The 21,130-nt window shown below is 39.3% G+C and overlaps 1 protein-coding gene across 2 annotated transcripts; it reads left to right on the top strand.

The window, feature by feature from the left end:
- Positions 1-981: 981 nt before the first annotated feature.
- On the top strand, positions 982-21,130 carry septin7b (septin 7b). 2 transcript variants are annotated; one of them, XM_088327494.1, is made up of 13 exons: positions 982-1,117; positions 4,396-4,502; positions 5,451-5,551; positions 5,633-5,767; positions 8,513-8,630; positions 8,734-8,826; positions 10,457-10,553; positions 10,773-10,824; positions 11,878-12,006; positions 12,549-12,569; positions 14,621-14,756; positions 17,469-17,611; positions 20,045-21,130. In XM_088327494.1, the coding sequence occupies exons 1-13, from the start codon at positions 1,108-1,110 to the stop codon at positions 20,082-20,084; spliced, it is 1,182 nt and encodes a 393-aa protein (XP_088183620.1). In that variant the 5' UTR covers positions 982-1,107; the 3' UTR covers positions 20,085-21,130. The 2 variants fall into 2 exon arrangements, with proteins under 2 accessions (XP_088183620.1, XP_088183621.1); XM_088327495.1 differs by lacking the exon at positions 12,549-12,569.

Raw genomic sequence — 21,130 nt, 5'->3', positions numbered from 1 at the left:
AAGTCAAGTCATATTATTTGTACAGCCCTTTATCACAAAAAGTCTCAAAGGGCTGTACAGAGCACAACAACAACAAACTAGTAAAATATAACATCAGCTACATACAAATATTTTTGTATGAACTGAAATATGTTGAGCAAAATATGGAACGATTAAATATGTAATTTGGTTTACATAGAGTCCAAATGCCAAAAATGATTATATAAATGATAATAATATTGTAATGTTAAGTTCATACTCAGGTAAACCAAATTATGTGTTTGTGTTACTTAATTTTTAATATCTCTTTATTTCTGCATACCTGTCGTAATATAAATTATGAATACTACTTGTCATGTGTAATGATGTTTAACCATCATTTATTCGTTTACTGTATTTTGTGTGTTTTCAGCAGAAGACCATGACAAAAAACAAACAAAAAAAAATAGGAACAATGCTCCCCTCTTAAAAATCATCCAGACGTTATGCCTACAACATTTTGGGTTGCATATCGTCTCCTCGACTGTCAAATACTATTACAATGGTGTTTTCCTTGGCCACCACTAAGTTCCCCCATTAGATGTGTTGGACGCAGTCAGGTCTGAGTAGGAAATGGTGTGTACTTGATAGGGAAAATGTCTTTATTAATGGCCGTTCTGCTCATCACACGTGGGCAGCCACAGTTCTGGAGGAGATTTTATGCACGCTGGAGGCAGAAACGGCAATAAATATCCTTTATCTTCATCATTTGAAAATATGCACGGCATGTGTCTCAAATGTATTTCGCTATAGGACGATTTATAGAATAGGATCACAGTTGTGAGGTATGTTCGTCATAAGGGAAGTGTGGTACTCATGTTCTTTTTTTTCCCCCCCTCTTCCATTCCTTCCTGGTCCCGGAAAATTCCACACATGCTGATCTGCATAAAATAGCTGTAAGTATTAAAACATTCTTTGTGACCAAATGTGGATTTTTTTGCAATGTATTGACAAATATATTATTTTTGTTTCTCATAATGTCTGGTTGTCTTGCAGCAGCAAAAGAATCTAGAAGGATATGTCGGCTTCGCAAGCCTCCCCAACCAAGTTTACAGGAAGTCGGTCAAGAGGGGCTTTGAGTTCACCCTTATGGTAGTCGGTAAGAGCGCAAGCTGTGCCCGCCTTGTTATTGTTCTTTCAATCGTCTCTTTGTGTCCCCAAAAGGAGTTGGCATTTCAATATCTTCTGTGTGGTTTATTTTGTTGAGACAAGATCGTGTCTTTTTGTGTGCGAGTGCATGTGTGTAGCTGTATTTATACACTGAGGACAAGCATCCCGCTTTGTCCCCCGCCAAGTGAAAAAGCCGCGGAGGCGGCTCTGAATAATCAACGACATCATCTTGCATTGGTTGAAAAACATGCTGAAATTCTTCTCGGGCATTGGTTTGGCGGAAAAATGTTCTCTCGGGTGAAAAGCATTTCCTGTGCAGGGAGCATGTATTTGTAAAGGCACATCTCTAGGAATAGCATGGGCCGCTCGCTCTGAATCTTTGGATCAACATGAAGATGAAAACGGTCCAAATGTGTTAGTGCGAGCTTCCTTGGCGAGCGATAAGACCTGAATTTTCTTTTTATTTAGTGTTTCTCAATATTTAGAACACGATACTTTGTGGGGATAGTGGTAAACTTGTGGCCCCACAGTTCCTAGATTTTTAGTTTCTCTCAGTTCTTGCTTTAAAGCCAACTGTCTTTCTAACGTAAACGGTTAAGTGATTAATCAAAATAACTAATACAGAATCCATTTCTAAATATTCTTGCTGGTTATTGTCGCAAACATCTGATGAAAAGTATCGTCCATGTTTTACTAAATAGCTTATCAGTGAACGTATTCAAATTATGTCTGTCGATACACTTGTGTTTTGTTCATTTTTTTTCAGTACTCTGTTAACTGGAATGATTCTCGAGTTGTACTACTAGTAAGACTTTATTTTCTCAACCCATTCGAGATATAAATTGTACAATAATGTTTTCCTGACGAATTATAGTTGTTCTGCATAACCTCAGACTTCAAAATGTGCTTAATGTGCATGACAACACAGTAAATCCTTTAGTAATGTCCTCATTTTATGTAATATAGACGCTACCCGACTTACAAACGAGTTGGGTTCCGGACGCTCGTTCGTAAGTTGAATTTGTTCGTAAGTTGCGTCTGTGCTATATTTTGTAATTTAAGGTTTATATGAGTTTGTTTAAGGCGTGTATAAGTAAAATGTATTGTTTTGTACTAAAAAAATAAACATTTTGTAAAATAATACGCTCTATAAAGATAAATAAAGTTGAGTTTAACTTACTTTCGGGAGGTGCGCTTCATCAGGTCCTCCTCCGTAGTAAAAAGTGGCCGAAAAAAAGCGTTCCGACCATTTTGGCAAGCGCGTCAAGCTTTCTTATTTCACTTTCATTTCAAAGGAAACGGCTCGCTTCTTTTTTACACTTTTCACCAACCATATTGAATGGATGCACGAGATATTAAACAATAAAAACGTCAAAGTTCTTTGCGCGCTAGCGATACAGTACACGTAGAATGTTTACACTTGGAACTAGAAGCCGGATTTCTTCTTCGGGGTGGATTCTGGGTGACCTCTCAAAGCGCCACCACACTCCGGTAGCGGTGGAAAGAAACATTATAGTAATGTCCTGTACTCTGAAAAAGGTGCACACAATATAAAATCTAAATTACAGCAATGTCTGGATATTTTTCGACATCCCAAATTTTTTTCCCTGTCTACCGTTTTACGTAAGCCGAATGATCCTAAGTAGGGGAGCGACTTTAATTTGAGTAGGTGGGGGATCATGATTTTCATTGCCGCCCCCCTGACAAAAAAAACTTGATTTGGCTCATCACCATGACAAAAAATTAGTTTGTAAACCACAGTTCAAATAGAGTAGTAACTCCATATGTGGTAGGTCACACGCCACCTTCAAACTGGCTTTCAGTACCAGCTCACCATTGGTGTTTTTTAATCAGGGTCTTCAACGTTTTTGGAGCTAAGAGCTACTTTTTGTTAATATTCAGCACAAAAGTCAAACAGTTTGATGGGCATTTTTAAAATTACGTATCATGTTATTACTGTGTTGTCACTATGTTATTACCAGGTTATCTATTGGAAGTAGGGTTAGATGGACTCGGGTCATTTTACTATAAAATCACTAAGACCCAGCACTAGTTAGCTTTCAGAAAAGGTCCACGGGCATAACAGCTGTCTTTAGGTGGCACCTTGGTGCTGGCAGGCACCACGTTGGAGACCACTGTTTGATAAAAAAAATCGTTCTTATATTTGGCATAATTGTGAGCTGGCATGGAAAATAACTAGTACAAGGTTGGTTTTCTTTGCGTTGCCACTCTTGTGAATAGTGAACACACACACTGAGTATTGTGTTTGTCTTAGCTTTGCATGGAGCCCACATGGCTCAGCAGTGGAATACAGGGTATCACCAAGGGAGGAGGTATGAGTGAAGAAGCGTCCATTAAGGCTTTGCATATTTTAGCGCGTTTTCTTGTTTGCTTGGAAATAAATACTCCCCTTCCTGTTGAATGTCAGCCAGGCAGGACCAGGATCAATGTTCACGTGAGCTCATGATCCTTTGGACCGTGTCCATGCTGGAGCACCACAGCTTGACGAGCCTCCAGAGTAGCACAATGAGATGCTCTGTTGGTCGTCCAATAACCATTAACACACACAGATGGTTGTGTCCTACTTTGTTGCTTTTCCCCCTCGCTTTATTCTATGTGGAAGCTCTCCAACAAGATCCATTGAAAGATGTTTGACTTATTAGTGCACTAATTATTTTGGGGTTATTTGACTTTACAAGAGTGGGAGCTTTATATAAAGGAAGTTCAAAATAAGAAATTAATGTTACAGGCAAGACGAGCCACAGCTTTTTCTCACTCAAACATACAAATTACAAAATGACGACACTTGCAAAGGGATGACTCTGGCATTTTAATGTCTATGTTTCTCTCCAACAGACCATACAAGCTGTTACTTGTTTACTTTATCATTTGGCTTGTCAAAAACAAATCATGTCATGCATGTTTTGACATTGTCATATCTGAACTATGATTACAGGAAATTAAAAAAAAAGATTTTCGTCAACAATGACTTTGACGTTTGTACCAATAAATGGAGAAATATTTATAGTAATAGTTGTCTTTTGGTGTTTGATCCAAGCCATGTTTGTCTTGCCTAGCCCTTGAGAATGAAATCTTTGTCACTGGAGATTGTCAAAAACCGTATATGCAATGTTTGAAAAAAAAGGGTCTAGCCTATAGATCTGTTTTCCCTCTCAACTGCAATTATGTGTAGCTGTGAAGGCTGAACTGTGTATGATTGTTTTCCAATTATATTTTTACGCTTAAATTCTATTGCTCTTTCTCCAGGGGAGTCAGGGTTGGGTAAATCCACGCTGATCAACTCTCTCTTCCTCACCGATCTATACTCGTCAGAGTATCCCGGACCTTCGCATCGAATCAAGAAGACTGTCCAGGTATGTGCTAGCGAACACCAAGAATGGAGTGCACACAAGATTATATGTAAACCAAATAAAGTGCTAAGTATTTAGATATATATATATATATATATATATATATATATATATATATTTTACCTAAACCATTTGAATATTTTTCTGCTTGGGTTTGGTGTCAGCTGTGACGTTCATCTGGCTTGTCAGTGACGACAATTTGCATGTTTTACCAGTTCTTCAACATTGTTATCTAATAGCTCAGCGTGAGGGTGACCTGCTCCAGCTCGTTGCCAGCCTTTTACATTTGTGCATACGCACGATAACACACAACAGCGTTAATGATTTTTGAGGGGACCTCCAAAGGTCCAATGCAATTATCAGTTGAAATCAATTATATTGCTCCAGATTACAAAGTACTTTATTAACAACACAAACAACAGTAGCATGCTTGCAGAAGTTAACTTCACACACTTACGTAAATTTCATGATATCAATCTCATAAAACTGAATGAATTCGAAGCTAGCAGGAAAATGACAACTAACCACCAGAAAAGAGAACAAACACTTTATATTGACATACAGTGAGCGGCAATGCCAGTAACCCAACACAGCAGTCTATTCTTCTCACAGATATCCATGTCATGAGTCCATTGGCACAAAAAGCATTCGTTACTGCAGATGGGCTTAATTCTCAAGCTCATAGAAAGCAATCACTTACCCATTAAAAAATCATTTGAAATCCATGCATAAGTTTTGCCCCGGCATACTTGTTCTTTACACAAAAAATCTGCTTCAAATGTCTGATTTTAAATGGCAGGTTTAGTCTGATAAACAATGTCTTCGTCTATTGCGCCTTACCACCGTTGCATGCTGATGATCCTAGCTTATGTAGGACAAATTGTTCAATATAACTGGCTTGGATTTTACTTTACTTTGAAAGTGTACATTTACCCATATGCTCCTTGGAAGGTGGAACAATCCAAAGTGCTCATCAAGGAAGGTGGCGTGCAACTGTTGCTCACTATCGTCGACACCCCGGGTTTTGGGGATGCAGTTGACAACAGCAACTGGTATGTATTCTTGCCTGGCATGGCCACATTCACACCCATTATATTCAGGACTGACACTTTTGCAACCATTCTTGTGTTCAGCTGGCAACCAATCATCGACCACATCGACAGCAAGTTCGAGGATTACCTGAACTCCGAATCGCGGGTAAACAGACGGCAGATGCCTGACAGCCGAATCCATTGCTGCCTCTACTTCATCGCACCATCGGGACACGGGTAAGTGACAAAGTCAGAATGCTAACTTGAAAAAGTTTGAACCATCATAGAACTTTCCCTTTGCCCTCAAAACCAGCATAAAACGGGAGGTTGACCTCCCACTAAAATACAAAGTTTGAGTTTGGCGCTATAGTGATTTATTTGTCTTGTACTGTGTTAGGTTTTGGCTGAGGGATTAGCCATAGCCATTCGTGATTTTTCTTATCAAGTGCTTTCTTGCAATGAAAATATGCAGCGAATCCTCTTGCTGACATCATTTGTGCTTTGTGCACATGCATGATGGGGCAGGGAGTCGGGTTGGCGGCTTAGCCTGGCGGGCGCATGTTAAGTTTGACAGTAAACTCCAAGTGGAAGTGAAAGTAAACAACTCAACCTTTTTTTTGCAGAAATGTAAACAAGCTGCTAAACTGATGTTTGTCATGACTCGAGTTAACAAACACTAGTGTTTCACACTTATACCCACTTTTCCAAAATCTTTTTCTAGGGTATTTTTGTTACGCTCGTGTAGCATATTGAATGAATGAAAACTTTTATTTCGAACATTAAAATAAAAACAGGACAAAAACAATGAGTCAACAACAAAATAATGTCACATAACATGTTCGAAAAGGGGTAGTCAGAAGCAGATGCTTATTTTTCCTACCCCTTAACCAGCTCAGTAGCCTAGATGGTAAGGCGCCCGCTTTGAGACTGGGAGGTCGGTGGTTCGCGCCCCGGCCGAGTCATTCCTAAGACTTAAAAAGTGGTCGGCGGCGCCCTCTGTTGGCTGCGGCTGCATCGGCTCGCTACAACGGGTCAGGTGCAATCGACATTTCGTTCTGTGTACATTGTTACACAGAATGACAATACAAGGAAATTATTATTATTATATTATTATTATCTTCCCTATTAAATACATTTTATAGATAGCTCCTCTTGTGTCCAATACAACAAAATCTCATGGATATACTTATTACATAGGTCAGATATCAATAATTATAATAGTTACATTAATCACATATTTTATACTTGACTCCGCCCACCCATGGAGAGGTCACATAAATAAGTCAAAACTAATAAAGCTATTGTAAATTTTTAGCATATCTTCCGATTTAATGTGCATGTGGCGCATGATTCTAGTTTTTGCTTTTATTCTCTTTTAGACATCCTCTTTAAATAATAATAAAAGACTGAGTGTTCAAAAATCTTAAGAAAAAGGAGAAGTGTTGACAAAAAGGTCGGCATCTGATTAAGAGCTTCATTTGTTTTTGTCACTGTCTGGAAATGAAAGTAATGTATATGTAGGGTAGTTTGCCCATACTGCGGGTGCTAATAAAGAGGCCTGTGTCCTCTTTTACGAGACTCCGTGTTTGTTCAAGCTGTGTCCTCAGGCTGCACTCTCGCCTTCAAGCACATGTCGAGACTCATGAGGTTGAGCTACGCTTTTTATTTTTTTTGACTAACAATTTGGCTGTTAATCATCCCCAAATTCCTTCCATATAGCACAGCTACTGCACACGTGTTTTCACTAAAATGGCTTTACGTGAAGCCACAGATAAAAATGGCAAACTTGATACTTGGTGGCTTTGCATTTCTGCTGAATGGACTGCGGGAAAAGTAGTTACGTTGATGAAATGTAATAATACTAAAACTAATAGTGTTTACACGTTATTTTGTGCTTTGATGTAGTTGTTTGCGTTTTATGTTAAATGACATTTCATTACAAATAAGTCATTTCTGTTTGCAAAACAACCTCAAACTGCATAAATGGGAGCGCTCGTCTTGGGATCAAGAGATCGCAGTTCGAATCCCGGCTCCTCCGTGTTACATGTCGAAGTGTCCTTGGGTAAGACACTGAACCCCTAATACCCCCAATAAGCAGGTTAGCGCCTTACATGGCTGCATGGCCGCTATTGGGAAATGTGAAGCACACTGTAAAGCGCTTTGGGAAGTCTTGACTTAAAAAGCGCTCTATAAATGCAGATCATTTCATTTCATAAATTATCCTTTTGCTCTCGTTTTTAAATTTACCGTGCTAATTCTAAAAAAAAAGTATGAATGAATAACCACCACTAATCACCCACCTCAAGACATGACCGAATAATGACTTATCATTTTTCTAAATATTTGCCTTATTGTGTGGTTATTCTTACACAACCACACTCATAATTTAACCAAATAATGTTAGTTGTACAGTCAGCAGAAAAACATGTTTTGTGTTCTTGCACAGGCCCACTCCCTTTGCGTATTCTAATGTGGTTCCCAAGCTCGTGGCATACTTTTATCTTGATTCTAAAGCAGTTTGACTTGTTTGGTCCTGCGCACAAAATACTGGAGTTATTTTTTTTTCAACCTTGTGAGCCAATTAAAATCTAAACAAAAGTAAAATGATATCCAAACATTCTGTGCAAGCCCTGCGTAAATGTCGCGGTTTATTTATCCAGCTTGCAGACCGGCCAAGAATAACTCTCTTGCTTTTCTCACGACTCAGAGGTCACTCTAACATGCCGAGCATCCGTCGGCTGTCACAGATGCTTTCTTACTTTGTGTGTGTTAATTCCAAAAAATCCCACGGGGAGGCCTGCTCATGAAGTATACTCGTATGCATTGGGTTGCTTGACTCTTTGAGTTATAAGTCTCAAAATTGTGTAGTTTTGTTTTAACGCAATGCTATTTGGGATTTATGGATATGAATGTTATCTTTCGCATTTTATGTTTCGTACCAGCGTTGTACATATCTTTGCATCTTTGTGTCACTGGCCGCAGGCTGAAACCGTTGGACATCGAGTTCATGAAACGTCTGCACGAGAAAGTCAACGTCATCCCGCTGATTGCCAAAGCAGACACGCTTACGCCAGAGGAATGCCAGCAGTTCAAGAAGCAGGTCAGCACTTTCCAATGACCTCTAAAAAGGTCTCGCTCAGGCATCCTTGTTTTTGGTTTTTCCCGTCGCTGACATCCTAAAATGGCGTTTGACTCGCCTACAGATCATGCGGGAGATCCAGGAGCACAAGATCAAAATCTACGAGTTCCCTGAGACGGATGATGAAGAGGAGAACCGTCTAGTGAAGAAGATTAAGGTAAAGAGACTTTTGGGATTGCACTGCTCCCTTAAAAAGTTTAGGTTATTGAGCTTTGAGATAATAATTTATCAATGGTTCAATGTCATCCTAACAATCACCCTTATATGATATTTTTGACCAATAAGTTCTAACTACAGTTGTTGAGAAACAATAAATCCACATTGTGGGATTTATGAATAAATGGCTGCTGAACTGAAATTTTCATATCTTCCTGCAAAAATGTTTTTAACACAGTAATGAGGAGGTGTGGAAGGTGTGGTTTAAATTCAGCCCTGACATGGGTTGTCCTCTTGCCACACTAATAGAGCAGTAGTTATTTTTTATTTTGCATGCATGAAGTTTTTTTTAACTGTCAGTCATTACCAGACCGCAAAAAAAGACGGTAAGGCTTACAAAAACATATGTCGGTGTATAAAGCCCTTGTGTTATTGTTGAGACTTGAGATATGGCTATATTCTTATTATTTAGGGCAGTGTTTTTCAACCTTTTTTGAGCCAGGGCACGTTTTTTTACATTGGAAACATTTTGTGGCACACCACTAACCAAAAATGTTATAAAATGACACCGAACAGTATGTTTAATTACAATATAATTTATAATACCCCCAGTTTTTACAGCACAGACACTTGACAATGACATATTAACAGAAAATGATTCATGAATGATTTATTAAATTTTAAAAAGTGACATTGGATAAGTTCTCACGGCACACCTGACGATCTCTCACTGCGGCACAGTGGTTATATATGTTTTAGGGGGAAAAAATAGAAATAACCTTTTTGAGAAAAAAAATGCAAGAACCAAAAAAAAAAATGTATAAAGAAAGTGAGCTTAGGTCTTTTTTTCCTTAAAGCCCCAGTGTGAAATATTTGACCACAAAATGGCACTGTGTTTTCTGGTGCGAGCAAGGGCCAGTGCCACTGAACACAGCATTGCTACGACCTCAAAGGGGATTCCACTGTTTAAAAGAAATAACAATTTCTATACTTTTTTTATAAAAATCAATATGAGTTGTTTTTTTTGCCCTAGTATTCAAATCAAAGTTGAAAATAGAATATTATCTGTATTAAGCATGTGTTAACAGAGCTCAAAGAGCATATATTTTTTTTCCTCCCTGCCTTTCGGGCTGCGGAACACATAAGTTGGGATAAGAGGTGGGGTAGAGAGTAACTTCATTCTCGTCCCTGCGTTATTTTTTTTTCCCTTGCTCTTTGTAAGTGGAGCATGAAAATCCTGAAAGTAAAAAGAGGCCCATTTCAAGTATATTCCAAACGCCAAACCAAACCCCCAAGAAAGATGAAAAATAATCGAGTGTCTCGTAAATGTATGTACTTGCACGTACATCATGAACGAGCTCACTAAGGTTGCAATCATACTTTAAAGCCAGGAAATGGTGTCAGTTGGTTATAAAGTTCCAATTTCCGTACAGCTCCCTTGAATAAAACCTTACTTTGGACATCATACGTCTTGTATAAGCATATTACTGTATGTATGTTGACACATCATCTGGGCATGTTAATAGTCAAGTCACATTTATTTATATAGCCCTTAATCACTAGGTGTAAATTTTAGCCTTGCCGTGTCGTTCCGAAGATCAATATGGTTATACTTCAATTTTGCTGCTTAGGACAAGCTCCCTTTGGCCGTGGTTGGCAGCAACACCATCATTGAGGTGAACAGCAAGCGCGTCAGAGGACGACAGTACCCATGGGGGGTTGCAGAAGGTTCGGACTAACTTTTTCTACTCAAAATGTGTATGCGATGATATTGATGTATAACAAATGAAAGGTTTGTTGGTCTTAATATTTTTATATTTTGTAATATTTTGTCATGCTCCCAAAACGTTCAAATTTACTATTATTCGAGAAATATTTTGTGGGCAACCAAATGGTCCTTTGATCATTCTAATGGACTTTTTTTTTTTTTCCTCTTTTCCTTCATAGTTGAAAACGGTGACCACTGCGACTTCACCATCCTCAGGGACATGCTCATCAGGTACATTTCCATCACATTAAGATGACATTTAACTGAGATGACTGTTGATTTTCCGGACTATAATTCAGTGTTTTTCATAGTTTGGCCATAGTTATTCCGGTGAGAAATTATCAACACATTATTACCGAGTATATCATTTCACATGTTATTTTTAAACTAAACTTGAGAGCGCGCTCTAGGCAGGTGTTAATTTTAGCCTTGCCGTGTCGTTCTGAAAAATGCATGAAATGCCCCCTTAGCGTACGTCACTCGTGCAAACGTCAATAATTTAATTCGTATTTTATTTTGGGGGCAAGTGTAATCGAAGAGTAAGCACACATTGTATAGAAATAGTTTTTGTTCAAGTTGAAAATATTTACTCCGGCAAAATAACGCCATATCTTCTGAACCTTCCTGTCCTGATAGGTAAGAAATAATGCTCCAGAGTGATTTCTATACAAAGTGCAAATTCTTTACTCTTCTGTTACCTTCGCCCATAAATGAGATACAAAGTGGTTTTGGTGACATTTGCGCTAGTGACGTTCATTTCTCTATAATTTATAAAATGACGTAACAGAAAATGGCAGAGAAAAGAGAATCATATGCTGCAAACAGTGAAATATGTAGCTGAAAAGTAGACAGTGAGTGTGACGTAGAAGCGGAAGCTGTTTGATAGTTTAACGTGACAGTGACACCAAAGATGAAAATGTCATTGGATTTAGTGATATGAAGTGAAAATGATAGTTTGGTGAGCATGTTATTTATGCTAAAGTAATCTGAATAACTCTTAATATTTTATATCGCGACTGAAATTAACAGGCTTGTCAATCATGTAACGTTGGTATACCGTACAATCTTATTCGGCCCGTTGTTGATTTATTTTAAATTACTTTACAAGAGGACATACATGTTTTTGGTGTCTGATTTTATCAAATAAATTTCCCCCCAAAATGCAACTTATATGTTTTTTCCTTTTAATTATGCATTTTTCGGCCGGTGTGCCTTTTACTCAGGCGACATTTAGTCCAGAAAATTCAGTACTTTGTAGAACAAATTGCCTTTTGGTCTGCGCAGGACTCACATGCAGGACCTTAAGGACGTGACAAACAACGTCCACTACGAGAATTACCGCAGCAGAAAGCTGGCTGCCGTCACTTACAATGGTGTGGAGAACAACAGGGCCAAGGGACAATTGTCCACCAAGTAAGCAGCACCCAGATTTATGCATTATGGGCGTCTTTTGAAATCTTTGGATGTTGAGCTTTGGAGTGAAATGTTCAGATGAACTTCCAACACTTGACCTCTACATTTCTATATGTGACGTATTCCAGTACTGCAATGAGCAGATAAACAACAAAAATCCCACGGCATTCACCGCCATTCTCTGAGAGTCTTGATTTTTTTTTTTTTTTTGCGACACGTTAATCTCAATGTCACAAAGAGAATCACAGGGATTTAAGGAATGGACTCACAGATAGGCACTCAGTAAACATCCTTGAAAATAGCAGGCTGTGACCTATTGACGAAACAATTGGAAATGTGGTGGTTTTCAAAAGTTGAAGTTACTTGTAGGTTAACCTGTAGCTATTAGGCTTTGTGTACCAGACACAATGTTTAGTTTTGTAGTTTTCGTCCTTAGTGCTATCTCTAAGCTAACATGCCGCTCACAACGTGTGGCACGCCTTGTAGTTGCATGAGCTCATCATTGCATGCCGTGTGTTTGTGTGCCGTCTTTTTTTTTTTAGATTTGACGCAGTCGAAGGAATGTAAGTGGTCATCTTTTTTGTGTGTTCTTACACCTTTTTTCACACCTTATCCCTTTCATTCCTTCGTTGTTACCTTTCGGCTTCACCCCCTTATTCCCGCAGCAAACTGGTTGCTACTGACTAATGGATAAAGAATCACACTGCCTGTCAAATTGGCAATTTAGCTCTTGTGGCACTGTTTATAATCACTCTTGGGTATTTTCGGGCTACTACAGAGAGATTTTACAATGTAACACATGGTTAAAATTTTTGTTTTTCAATGTTTGGTGGGGCTGGTTGGAATATGCCGGTTTTTGGAGTTATATTTTTTTGGTACTACTAATGGTGTTGCTCAAAATTGCCTTATAATAATGTTAGTTTACCTGCCGCAAGATAAAACAATAGCTTTCAACTAAGTTAAAAATGATGGTGTACTTATGTCAAACATTTACTCCAATCTTCCCCGCTTTCATCTGTGTTGGGAACAGCTAGGGCAGGTGTGCTCATTATGTAGATCATGATCTACGGGTAGATTCAGTGTCTGAAATAACGTTTGCCCGGGGCGTGCATCATTTATGTCGGGCGTACAACTTACAAAAAGTCTCCGCCCGGGTGGCCGACAACTTTTTTAAGGAAAAAAAAAGAAAAGAAAGAAAAACAAACGTTTGCTTTGTTTGATTTCGTAATCTTCGTCCGGTTTGGAAATTTCTGAATTTCGGTTCGTTTGGCAATTTGCATACTCTGCAGCCAGATCAGATAACTTAATGCTTCCGGAATTTCCCGAGCGATATAAGGTAGTGGATTTGCATATCATTTTCTAAAGTAGACGCACAGAGAACACGAGAAAAATGGATAAGTGGTTAGGAATCGAGCCAAAACCTCAGCCCCAGAGGAAAGATTCAAAATAAGCTAACAAAATTGAGGACGCTACAAAACGTAAACGTACATTAAAAGCATCGTTGAAAGAGGAGTTCACGTGGCTTTTAGCAGAGGACGCAACACAAACATTGCACGAAGATGAGTAAATACAGGTACATACTGATGGCGGATGGAAAACAGCGATGTCATATACATGCAATGAATGTTATGAGTAGATTTATAATAAACTTAGTTTTAAAGTGTTGTTCTGTTATATATTTTGATTATCAATCCTTAATACTTTGCAACAATGGGTTTGTTTGCGATGAGTCGTCTTATTGTGTTTCAAGTTGTGAAAAATGGGGGAGGCAACTTTATGGCTGGGCAGGCAAATTTTCAGAGTTGTCTGCCTTGGTGTCCGATAACTTTTTGTTTCAGACACTGGTAGATCCCAGATGTAGTACTGGTAGATCACGATCTACTGGTAGATCCCAGATGTAGTACTGGTTGATCACAGGAAACTGTGTTCAATGCTTTGTATTTATAGCGACACACCGCCGTTTGGCGGTCAAATGCGGTATATTAACATTACAGAGTTTGTTATTATATCTTTGCAAAATCATTGGCCTTGAAAATAGAGACCGTGTTTATTTTGATTAAACACTTGATTCATTTAGGTTTGCATTGAGAAATATTGTCAGCATTCAATTGCGCAAATTAGAAATTTATTGTTCAATGCAGACTGGCCTTCATTCGTTTTTGTTAGTATTTAATTTAATCAAAGAATGTAAATAAAATCCTTAAAGCTTTTCAAAATATTTGCTGCTTTTGTGATGGGTAGGCCATTTTGACTTGCTCATTTTCAAGTTGCTTGTACGCTGTAAAAAATGTGAGCACCCCTGTGTGTTATTCGGGTGCATTAAAGGGGGAATTGTAGGGAGCCAGATTTGGAAAATGCTGGAATAGAGCAAAACCAACTATGGACAGCTGGCAAATTAAGCATTTAAAGAGGAACTAATTGAGCAGCTGGCAAACGTATGTGTGCGTACACTGCTTCGAAAAAGCATGCAATCCAGTCCGCATGCTTCCAAGAACAACTGCTGATTTGTCTCTGTTCCACTCCTCTTTCCCACTCGTCCGTGAGCATGAAAGCAAAAGCACCATAAGCCGCAGTGGGAAGAAGAAAAAAAATCGTGTGTGTTTGGTTCTTACAGGAGTCCACTGGCCCAGATGGAGGAAGAGCGGCGGGAGCACGTGACCAAGATGAAGAAAATGGAGATGGAAATGGAGCAGGTCTTTGAGATGAAAGTCAAGGAGAAAGTGCAGAAGCTCAAGGACTCTGAAGCAGAGGTGACATACGCATGCAGACAAATTATTGCAGTGGTCGTGAACCTTTTTGACTCAGCCGTGACAGCGAAATAATTTGGTTTTTGGAGAGCCACACCATATACTTTAAGACAAAATTCAACAAAAGCGCCAAACCCGCTCTCCAGACTTTTTGTTTTATTGTGTGATATTTTATGATTTTAATGCCTGAACCCCATGATTCAAATTGAATCTTTTCTTCCGGCGCCGTCACGAATGGCAGCCACTCCAGCAGCTCCCGTGTTATTTTCGATTGTTCTCGATTGTTCTCAGCTCAGGGATGCTGCTGGAAATGTGAATTTCCCTTCGGGGATGAACAAAGTATCCATCTATCTATCTATCTATCTATATTAACCAACTTCCCACTTAAAATGTCTCCATCCTACAGTTTCTTATGATCTTTGAAGTTTATTTCAACCATCGTTTTTGTCGTGAAAAATGGTTAACAAGTTCAGAACGGAGTTCTTTCATACAAATGTCACTCTATACTTCAACCGAGAAGGATGCAGATGTATTTACCTTCAGCTATATGACATCGTCATAGTTCTAAGTTTAGGAATCCATCCATTATCCATTATCTGCACCGCTTATCCTCAGTAGGGTCGCGGGGGTGCTGGAGCCCATCCCAGCTATCTTCGGGACACCCTGAACAGGTTGCCAGCCAGCCACAGGGCACACAGGGACGGACAATGTGCTTGCTCATTCACACCTAGGGACAATTTGGACCAGCCAATTAACCTGACATGCATGTTTTTTGGGATGTGGGAGGAAACCGGTGTGCCCAGAGGAAACCCATGCAAGCACGGGGAGAACATGCAAACTCCACACAGGAGGTTTTGACCTCAGAACTGTGCCGCACACGAGCTAACCACTGCGCTGCCACTTTAGGAATCAGTGTTCATCTTTTGTCCTTCAATTTTTTAGATGTGTCTTCAAGCGTGTAACTTATCGTTCATCATTTTTAACATATGTTGCACAAACAATACCGAATTCGGCAAACTTTTTCAGTCGGGTTAAAAACTTGGCAGAGGGCCCAGGCCAGGAGGAAAAAATGGATTGCTTTGATTTTTTTTCAATCTGTCAATAGTCTCAGATCCGATACACAAATGTAAATGGTAAATGGTCTGCATTTATATAGCGCTTTTCAAGTCAATGAAGACCTCCCAAAGCGCTTTACAATGTGCTTCACACTTACCCATTCACACACCCACTCACACCCCAATAGGGAGTCAGCCATGCAAGGCGCCTACCCGCTTATTGGGGGCATGAGGGATTCAGTGTTTTCCCCAAAGACACTTCGACATATAACACGTAGGACCCAGGAATCGAACCTGCGCTCTACCTCCTGAGCCAATGCTGTCAGCAATACTGGAGGAATAAGGCTAATGTGGACCTAATTAGTTCTTATTTGCATCTATGAATTAATATACATGCAGATATCTACATTTATGTTTTGTGTTTCATGTTATATTTGTTATAGAATCATTTTATTTAATTGGTTTTGAAACACTCGAATTAAAATCAAGTAATAGGTATTTGTTTTAAAGCTCTTAATTTGATAAAATGCATTAGAAACACAGAAGCACATTTTTGCATACAATTTGTTAAATATCTTGATAAATTATATGATTAAAAAAATTACAAGTGCAGAAAAATGTAGCCAGCTATTTAAACATTGGTGCACATAAATGTTTCATGAAAAAATGTTATTTTTTTTATAGGAAAGGGCCAGGATATACAAAGGAAAACTGGAGACATAAAATTGTCACCGGAAATATTTTATTATATACCACAGCCATATCCCCCTAGTGCAGGGTGGCTAGAGTCATTTCTGACTCTTTTTGGGAGATTGATTCAGAGGAGGGGATTACCAGCCCCCTCGCTCGTGTTGCCCATCTTGGTTAGCACATGTTGGCAGCATTGGTTGCAGTGCAATTCTCCACTCTGTTTCACTCGTAAGTTGCCAAAATACCTCTAAACAAGAGAAGATGGAGGCCTCTCCTGTCTTTGACTCTTTCAGCGTGGTTTGAGTGGGTATGCTGGGTGTTATCCTTTGTCACTTTACTACTCATTTTGACCATGGTGTAGTCCAGTTTCGCCTTCACTCTGAGAGACACTCTTGAATGAATGAAAACGTTATTTAGAACATTAAAGTAAAAAAAGACCAAAAACAATAACTCAACAACAAAATAATGTTACATAATATGTTCGAAAAGGGGGGTAGTAAGAAGCAGATGCTTGTATTCCCTACCCCTTCATCTTCCCTATTAAATACATCAATGATAATAACAACAGTAGTAATAATATTGATAATAACAGTTATTATATAACAATAGCAACAATAACAACAAAGTTAACCATAGTTCTAGACGCACTATTTCCAATCTCTCGTATCACTCATACTCTATTTTCTTCATCTTCCACTATTTCTGCGAAATGATTGGCTGGTCCTCTTAACCTTCATCCTCTGAATCTTGGTCTGGAACTTACGTTTTCATTGCATTAGCGCCCCCCTTTACTCCGGTGTTCAGGTGGTGTGATTACAGTTTGAATGATCGGCTTTTATCGAACGTTTGATTGATTAGTCGTGACAAAAATGATATGACGATAATTAGCGCGTGTGTTTTATCGCCTAGGCCTTCTTGCGCCTCATTTTGGTCTCTCGTCAATTGATGTCACTCTTGCTATGTTTTTTAGCTCCAGCGACGCCACGAGCAGATGAAGAAAAACCTGGAGGCGCAGCACAAGGAGCTGGAGGAGAAGCGGCGTGTGTTTGAGGAGGAGCGAGCCAACTGGGAGGCCCAGCAACGCCTGGAGCAGCAGAAACTGGATGCGTCCAGGTCAGGCAGCACCCCACGTCATCCGATCGCGATTGATGAAAAGAGTTTGGGAAGCAAGGTTACCTTTGAGCAATTGTGCAGAGATAGGCAGTGGGGGTGGGGGGGCATTTCAGATTCAGATTCAGATCTACTTTATTGTCATTCTAGTACACGTGTATACAGAACCAAATGTCGATACATCTGACCCGCACAGTTTCCTTGAATGTACAGATATAAATAAAAGTTGTATTGTATTATGGCTACGTATAGTATTTTACCATAGTGCAAGAGGAGTAGCTAACCAGATGTGCAAAATGGGCAGTCAGGTTAACAAGTCAGGTAAACAGTAACATTAACACTGTAACAATAACGCTGTAAGTACAATAGTGCAGAGAGCAAATGTGCAAGGAGTGGCAAGCTATAAAGAACTGCCAGTAGTGCAAAAAGTCAGATTAGCAGCCGTTTAGATTTAGGGTAACTATATGTTAGATTGACCATTTAACAGTCTAATGGCCAGGGGGACTAGACTACTGCGGAACCTGGTGGTCCTGCACCGCACACTGCAGTACCTCTTCCCAGAGGCTAGCAGAGTGAACAGTCCATGATAATGGGCATTTGATTTGGATGCAAGTCTTCACTTCAATACGATTAGCTAGCTACATGGCATTGACAAGAGGTAAGATCGAGCCTACAAAATCATACCCAGCCCGGCACCCGAGTATTAATTATCTGACGAATTAACTTGATTTGAGGAACAAAACAAAGGGATTTTTTGTGGAGGAGTTAACTGCCGTAAATAAGCACTGGTGCTCATCCCCAAAGGGAAACCTCCATCTAGTGGTAGTTAACAATACTTGCATTCAATAACACAACAGGTTGGATAATAAAATTGGCCCCGCCCGAACCCAAACCTAATGAGTGACATTTTAGGCCCATCCCAAACCAAATTTCAGGTCAGGTTCTGTCCTGGCTTGGGTGTGGGCCTAAGAATTTACCCCTTGCACCAGACTATAAAACAAAACAGAATTGAGCGTCAAGCTCTGCAGTGTGAACCTAGCCCAAGTAGCCAAAATACCTCGGAACAAGTGAAGATGTGGGGCCTCTCCTGCCTACGATTTTTACAGCATGCTTTGACTGGGTTTGCTGTTATCTTTCGTCTCTTTATTGTAATCTTGACTGCGTTGTAGTCCTTCTATTTTCACTGTGTGAGCTGCTATTCCTAAAAAAAAAATGTCTAGCTGCTCCTCCTCACCAACTTTTCCTTAATGCATTAGTGCCCTCAATTTTCCTGGTGGTTGTGTGCTAAAAATGATCATTTATTGTGGCAAATATTAAATGATAAGTATCGTTTTATTTCCCAAACTTAGTTTTAAGCTATGCTCAGACTTTTTTGTGAATTCATACGCTGCCCTACTTACGAACCAGATATGTTTTGGACGATCGTTAGTAAATTGAATTTGTTCGTAAGTTGCTTCTGTGCTAGATTTTGTATGTTAAGATAGATAGATAGATACTTTATTCATCCCCGCAGGGAAATTCACATTTCCAACAGCATCCCTTCGCTGAGAACAATACAATAATAAAGCAAAAGGAATACAATATACAAATACCCAATGTGACGTGCTAATAACCAATGTAGCGTGTTGTATAGAGTATTTAAATAGTGCTACACAAAATACACACTGCAATAAAAGTACAGTAATATGCAATGTAGGGCGTGTGGTTTAATGTGGGCCTTTACTCTGCCGGGTGGAGTTAAAGAGCCTCATGGCATGAGGAAGAAAAGATCTCTTCAAACCTTTTTTGTATAGGTTTGTATAAGTATGTTTGAGGCTTGTATAAGTAACCTTTATTGTTTTGTACTAAAAAAATAAACATTCCCTAAAATAATATGTTCTATAAAGATAAAGTTAAGTTTAACTTACTTTTGGAGATGGGTTTCAAGAGTTAGGCGACTACCTCCTCCGTGATAGGAAGTGGGCGAAAAACCATCCAACCATTTTCTCAACCGCATCAAGCTTTCTCATTCCACTTTCACTTCAAAAGAAATGGCTCGCTTCTTCTTTACACCAACCATATTGAATGGATGCACAAGATATTAAACCATAAAAATGTCAACGTTATTCTTAGCGCGCTGGAGATATAGAGTATAGAATTTTTAAACACAAACTAGAAAGAGGAAGCAGATGTCTTCTTCAGGGTGGATGCTGGGTGACCTCTCACAGCGCCACACGCCGATAGCGGGGGAAAGAAGCATTACAGTAATGTTCTGTTCTTGGAAAAAGGTGCACAATACAAAATTCAACAGCAATGCCCGGATATTTTTCACCATCCCGAAAAAAATGCTTATCTCCCGTTTTTCGTAACTCGAATGGTCGTAAGTAGGGGAGGGACTGTTGTCGGGAAGCTATACACATAACTCTCATTGTGTCAACTGTGTCCTTTCTTTTCCAGAACTCTCGAAAAGAACAAAAAGAAAGGCAAGATCTTTTAAAGAGACAGTCGTCGAGGACCAGGCCGTGTCCACTCAGTTCTCTTTGCCAACGTTTGCCGCTCAGGGCACCATCAGTGTGTGGCACTGACAAGCCCCCTACCCTCATTTACCATCGCTTATCCCCCCTCCTCTTGTTCTGCAACCTCGAGTTTTTTGCAAGGTGCGTCACATCCATCGAGAAACACCCCTTGCGCACACTCACAAACAACTACGGGACTCTTCATCGAAGAATGTGTTTACCTTAACAACAGTAAAACATCAAAGTAGTCAAAAGGCCAAACTGTTGTCATTATTTTAATAATTATTGTTAGAGGTGTTGTTCTTACAGTTGTGTTATTGGCCCGGCCCCCCTTTTTTTTTTTCACGGTTGCTTTTTATTTGACCCTTTTTTCTCCTTGACGTTTGTACAATCACTTTTGTTTACAGAACATAAATAAGGATATACATTCTGATAAAACGGACGCTCTCCCATGTTTAACGCAGCGGGAAGATGACTTTTTCTTGAAAGTAAAAGCTATTTAACCTCCCCTTCGCCCCCTTAAAAGTGAAAAACCTGGAGCTGTTCTTTTTATAAACTTTTTGCTTAAGTTCCCCCCTTAAATCTTTGATATAAGTATATTTCGTTTTCCTTTCCGCCCTCGTGTGTTTAGCCATTTACCGCTACTTTCGGACCACCATTTATATAATGTTAAAAGTGTTATATTTCACTTTATTTTTATTTTTATATATAAATATATGCCCAGCCAGCTGAAGTAAGGCCTGCTTTTTGTACTTGTAGAGGAAATAGCCGTGTTTCAACGAGACGTGGGCGCTCGCGTCGACTGTTCATAACGTTTTCTAATCGAGACGCCACAAAACACCCGATTAAAGACGCAAACAAGGAAACATTTTAGTCAGGCTGCGCTCAACTGCCAGTGGGAAATGAAGAGTAAACATGTCTTTTCTTTTTTTTCTTTTGGCTATGTACTCCAACTCTTGTATTTTTAATGTTATTTTTCATTTGTATTGTACAAAGTCACCTAATAAATCTGTGATCGTATGGTCAA

Source organism: Urocampus carinirostris, chromosome 2, assembly GCF_059441175.1.
Source record: "Urocampus carinirostris isolate Australia breed hairy pipefish chromosome 2, RoL_Ucar_1.0, whole genome shotgun sequence".
NCBI classification, from domain to species: Eukaryota; Metazoa; Chordata; class Actinopteri; order Syngnathiformes; family Syngnathidae; genus Urocampus; species Urocampus carinirostris.
This window is presented reverse-complemented; position numbering and strand designations above follow the sequence as displayed.

Bases quoted from the DNA above. Each gene is read 5' to 3' on its own strand.
- septin7b (XM_088327494.1), top strand. The intron at 4,503-5,450 runs GTATGTGCTAGC...GCTCCTTGGAAG, and splicing joins GAATCAAGAAGACTGTCCAG to GTGGAACAATCCAAAGTGCT. The intron at 5,768-8,512 runs GTAAGTGACAAA...CACTGGCCGCAG, and splicing joins ATCGCACCATCGGGACACGG to GCTGAAACCGTTGGACATCG.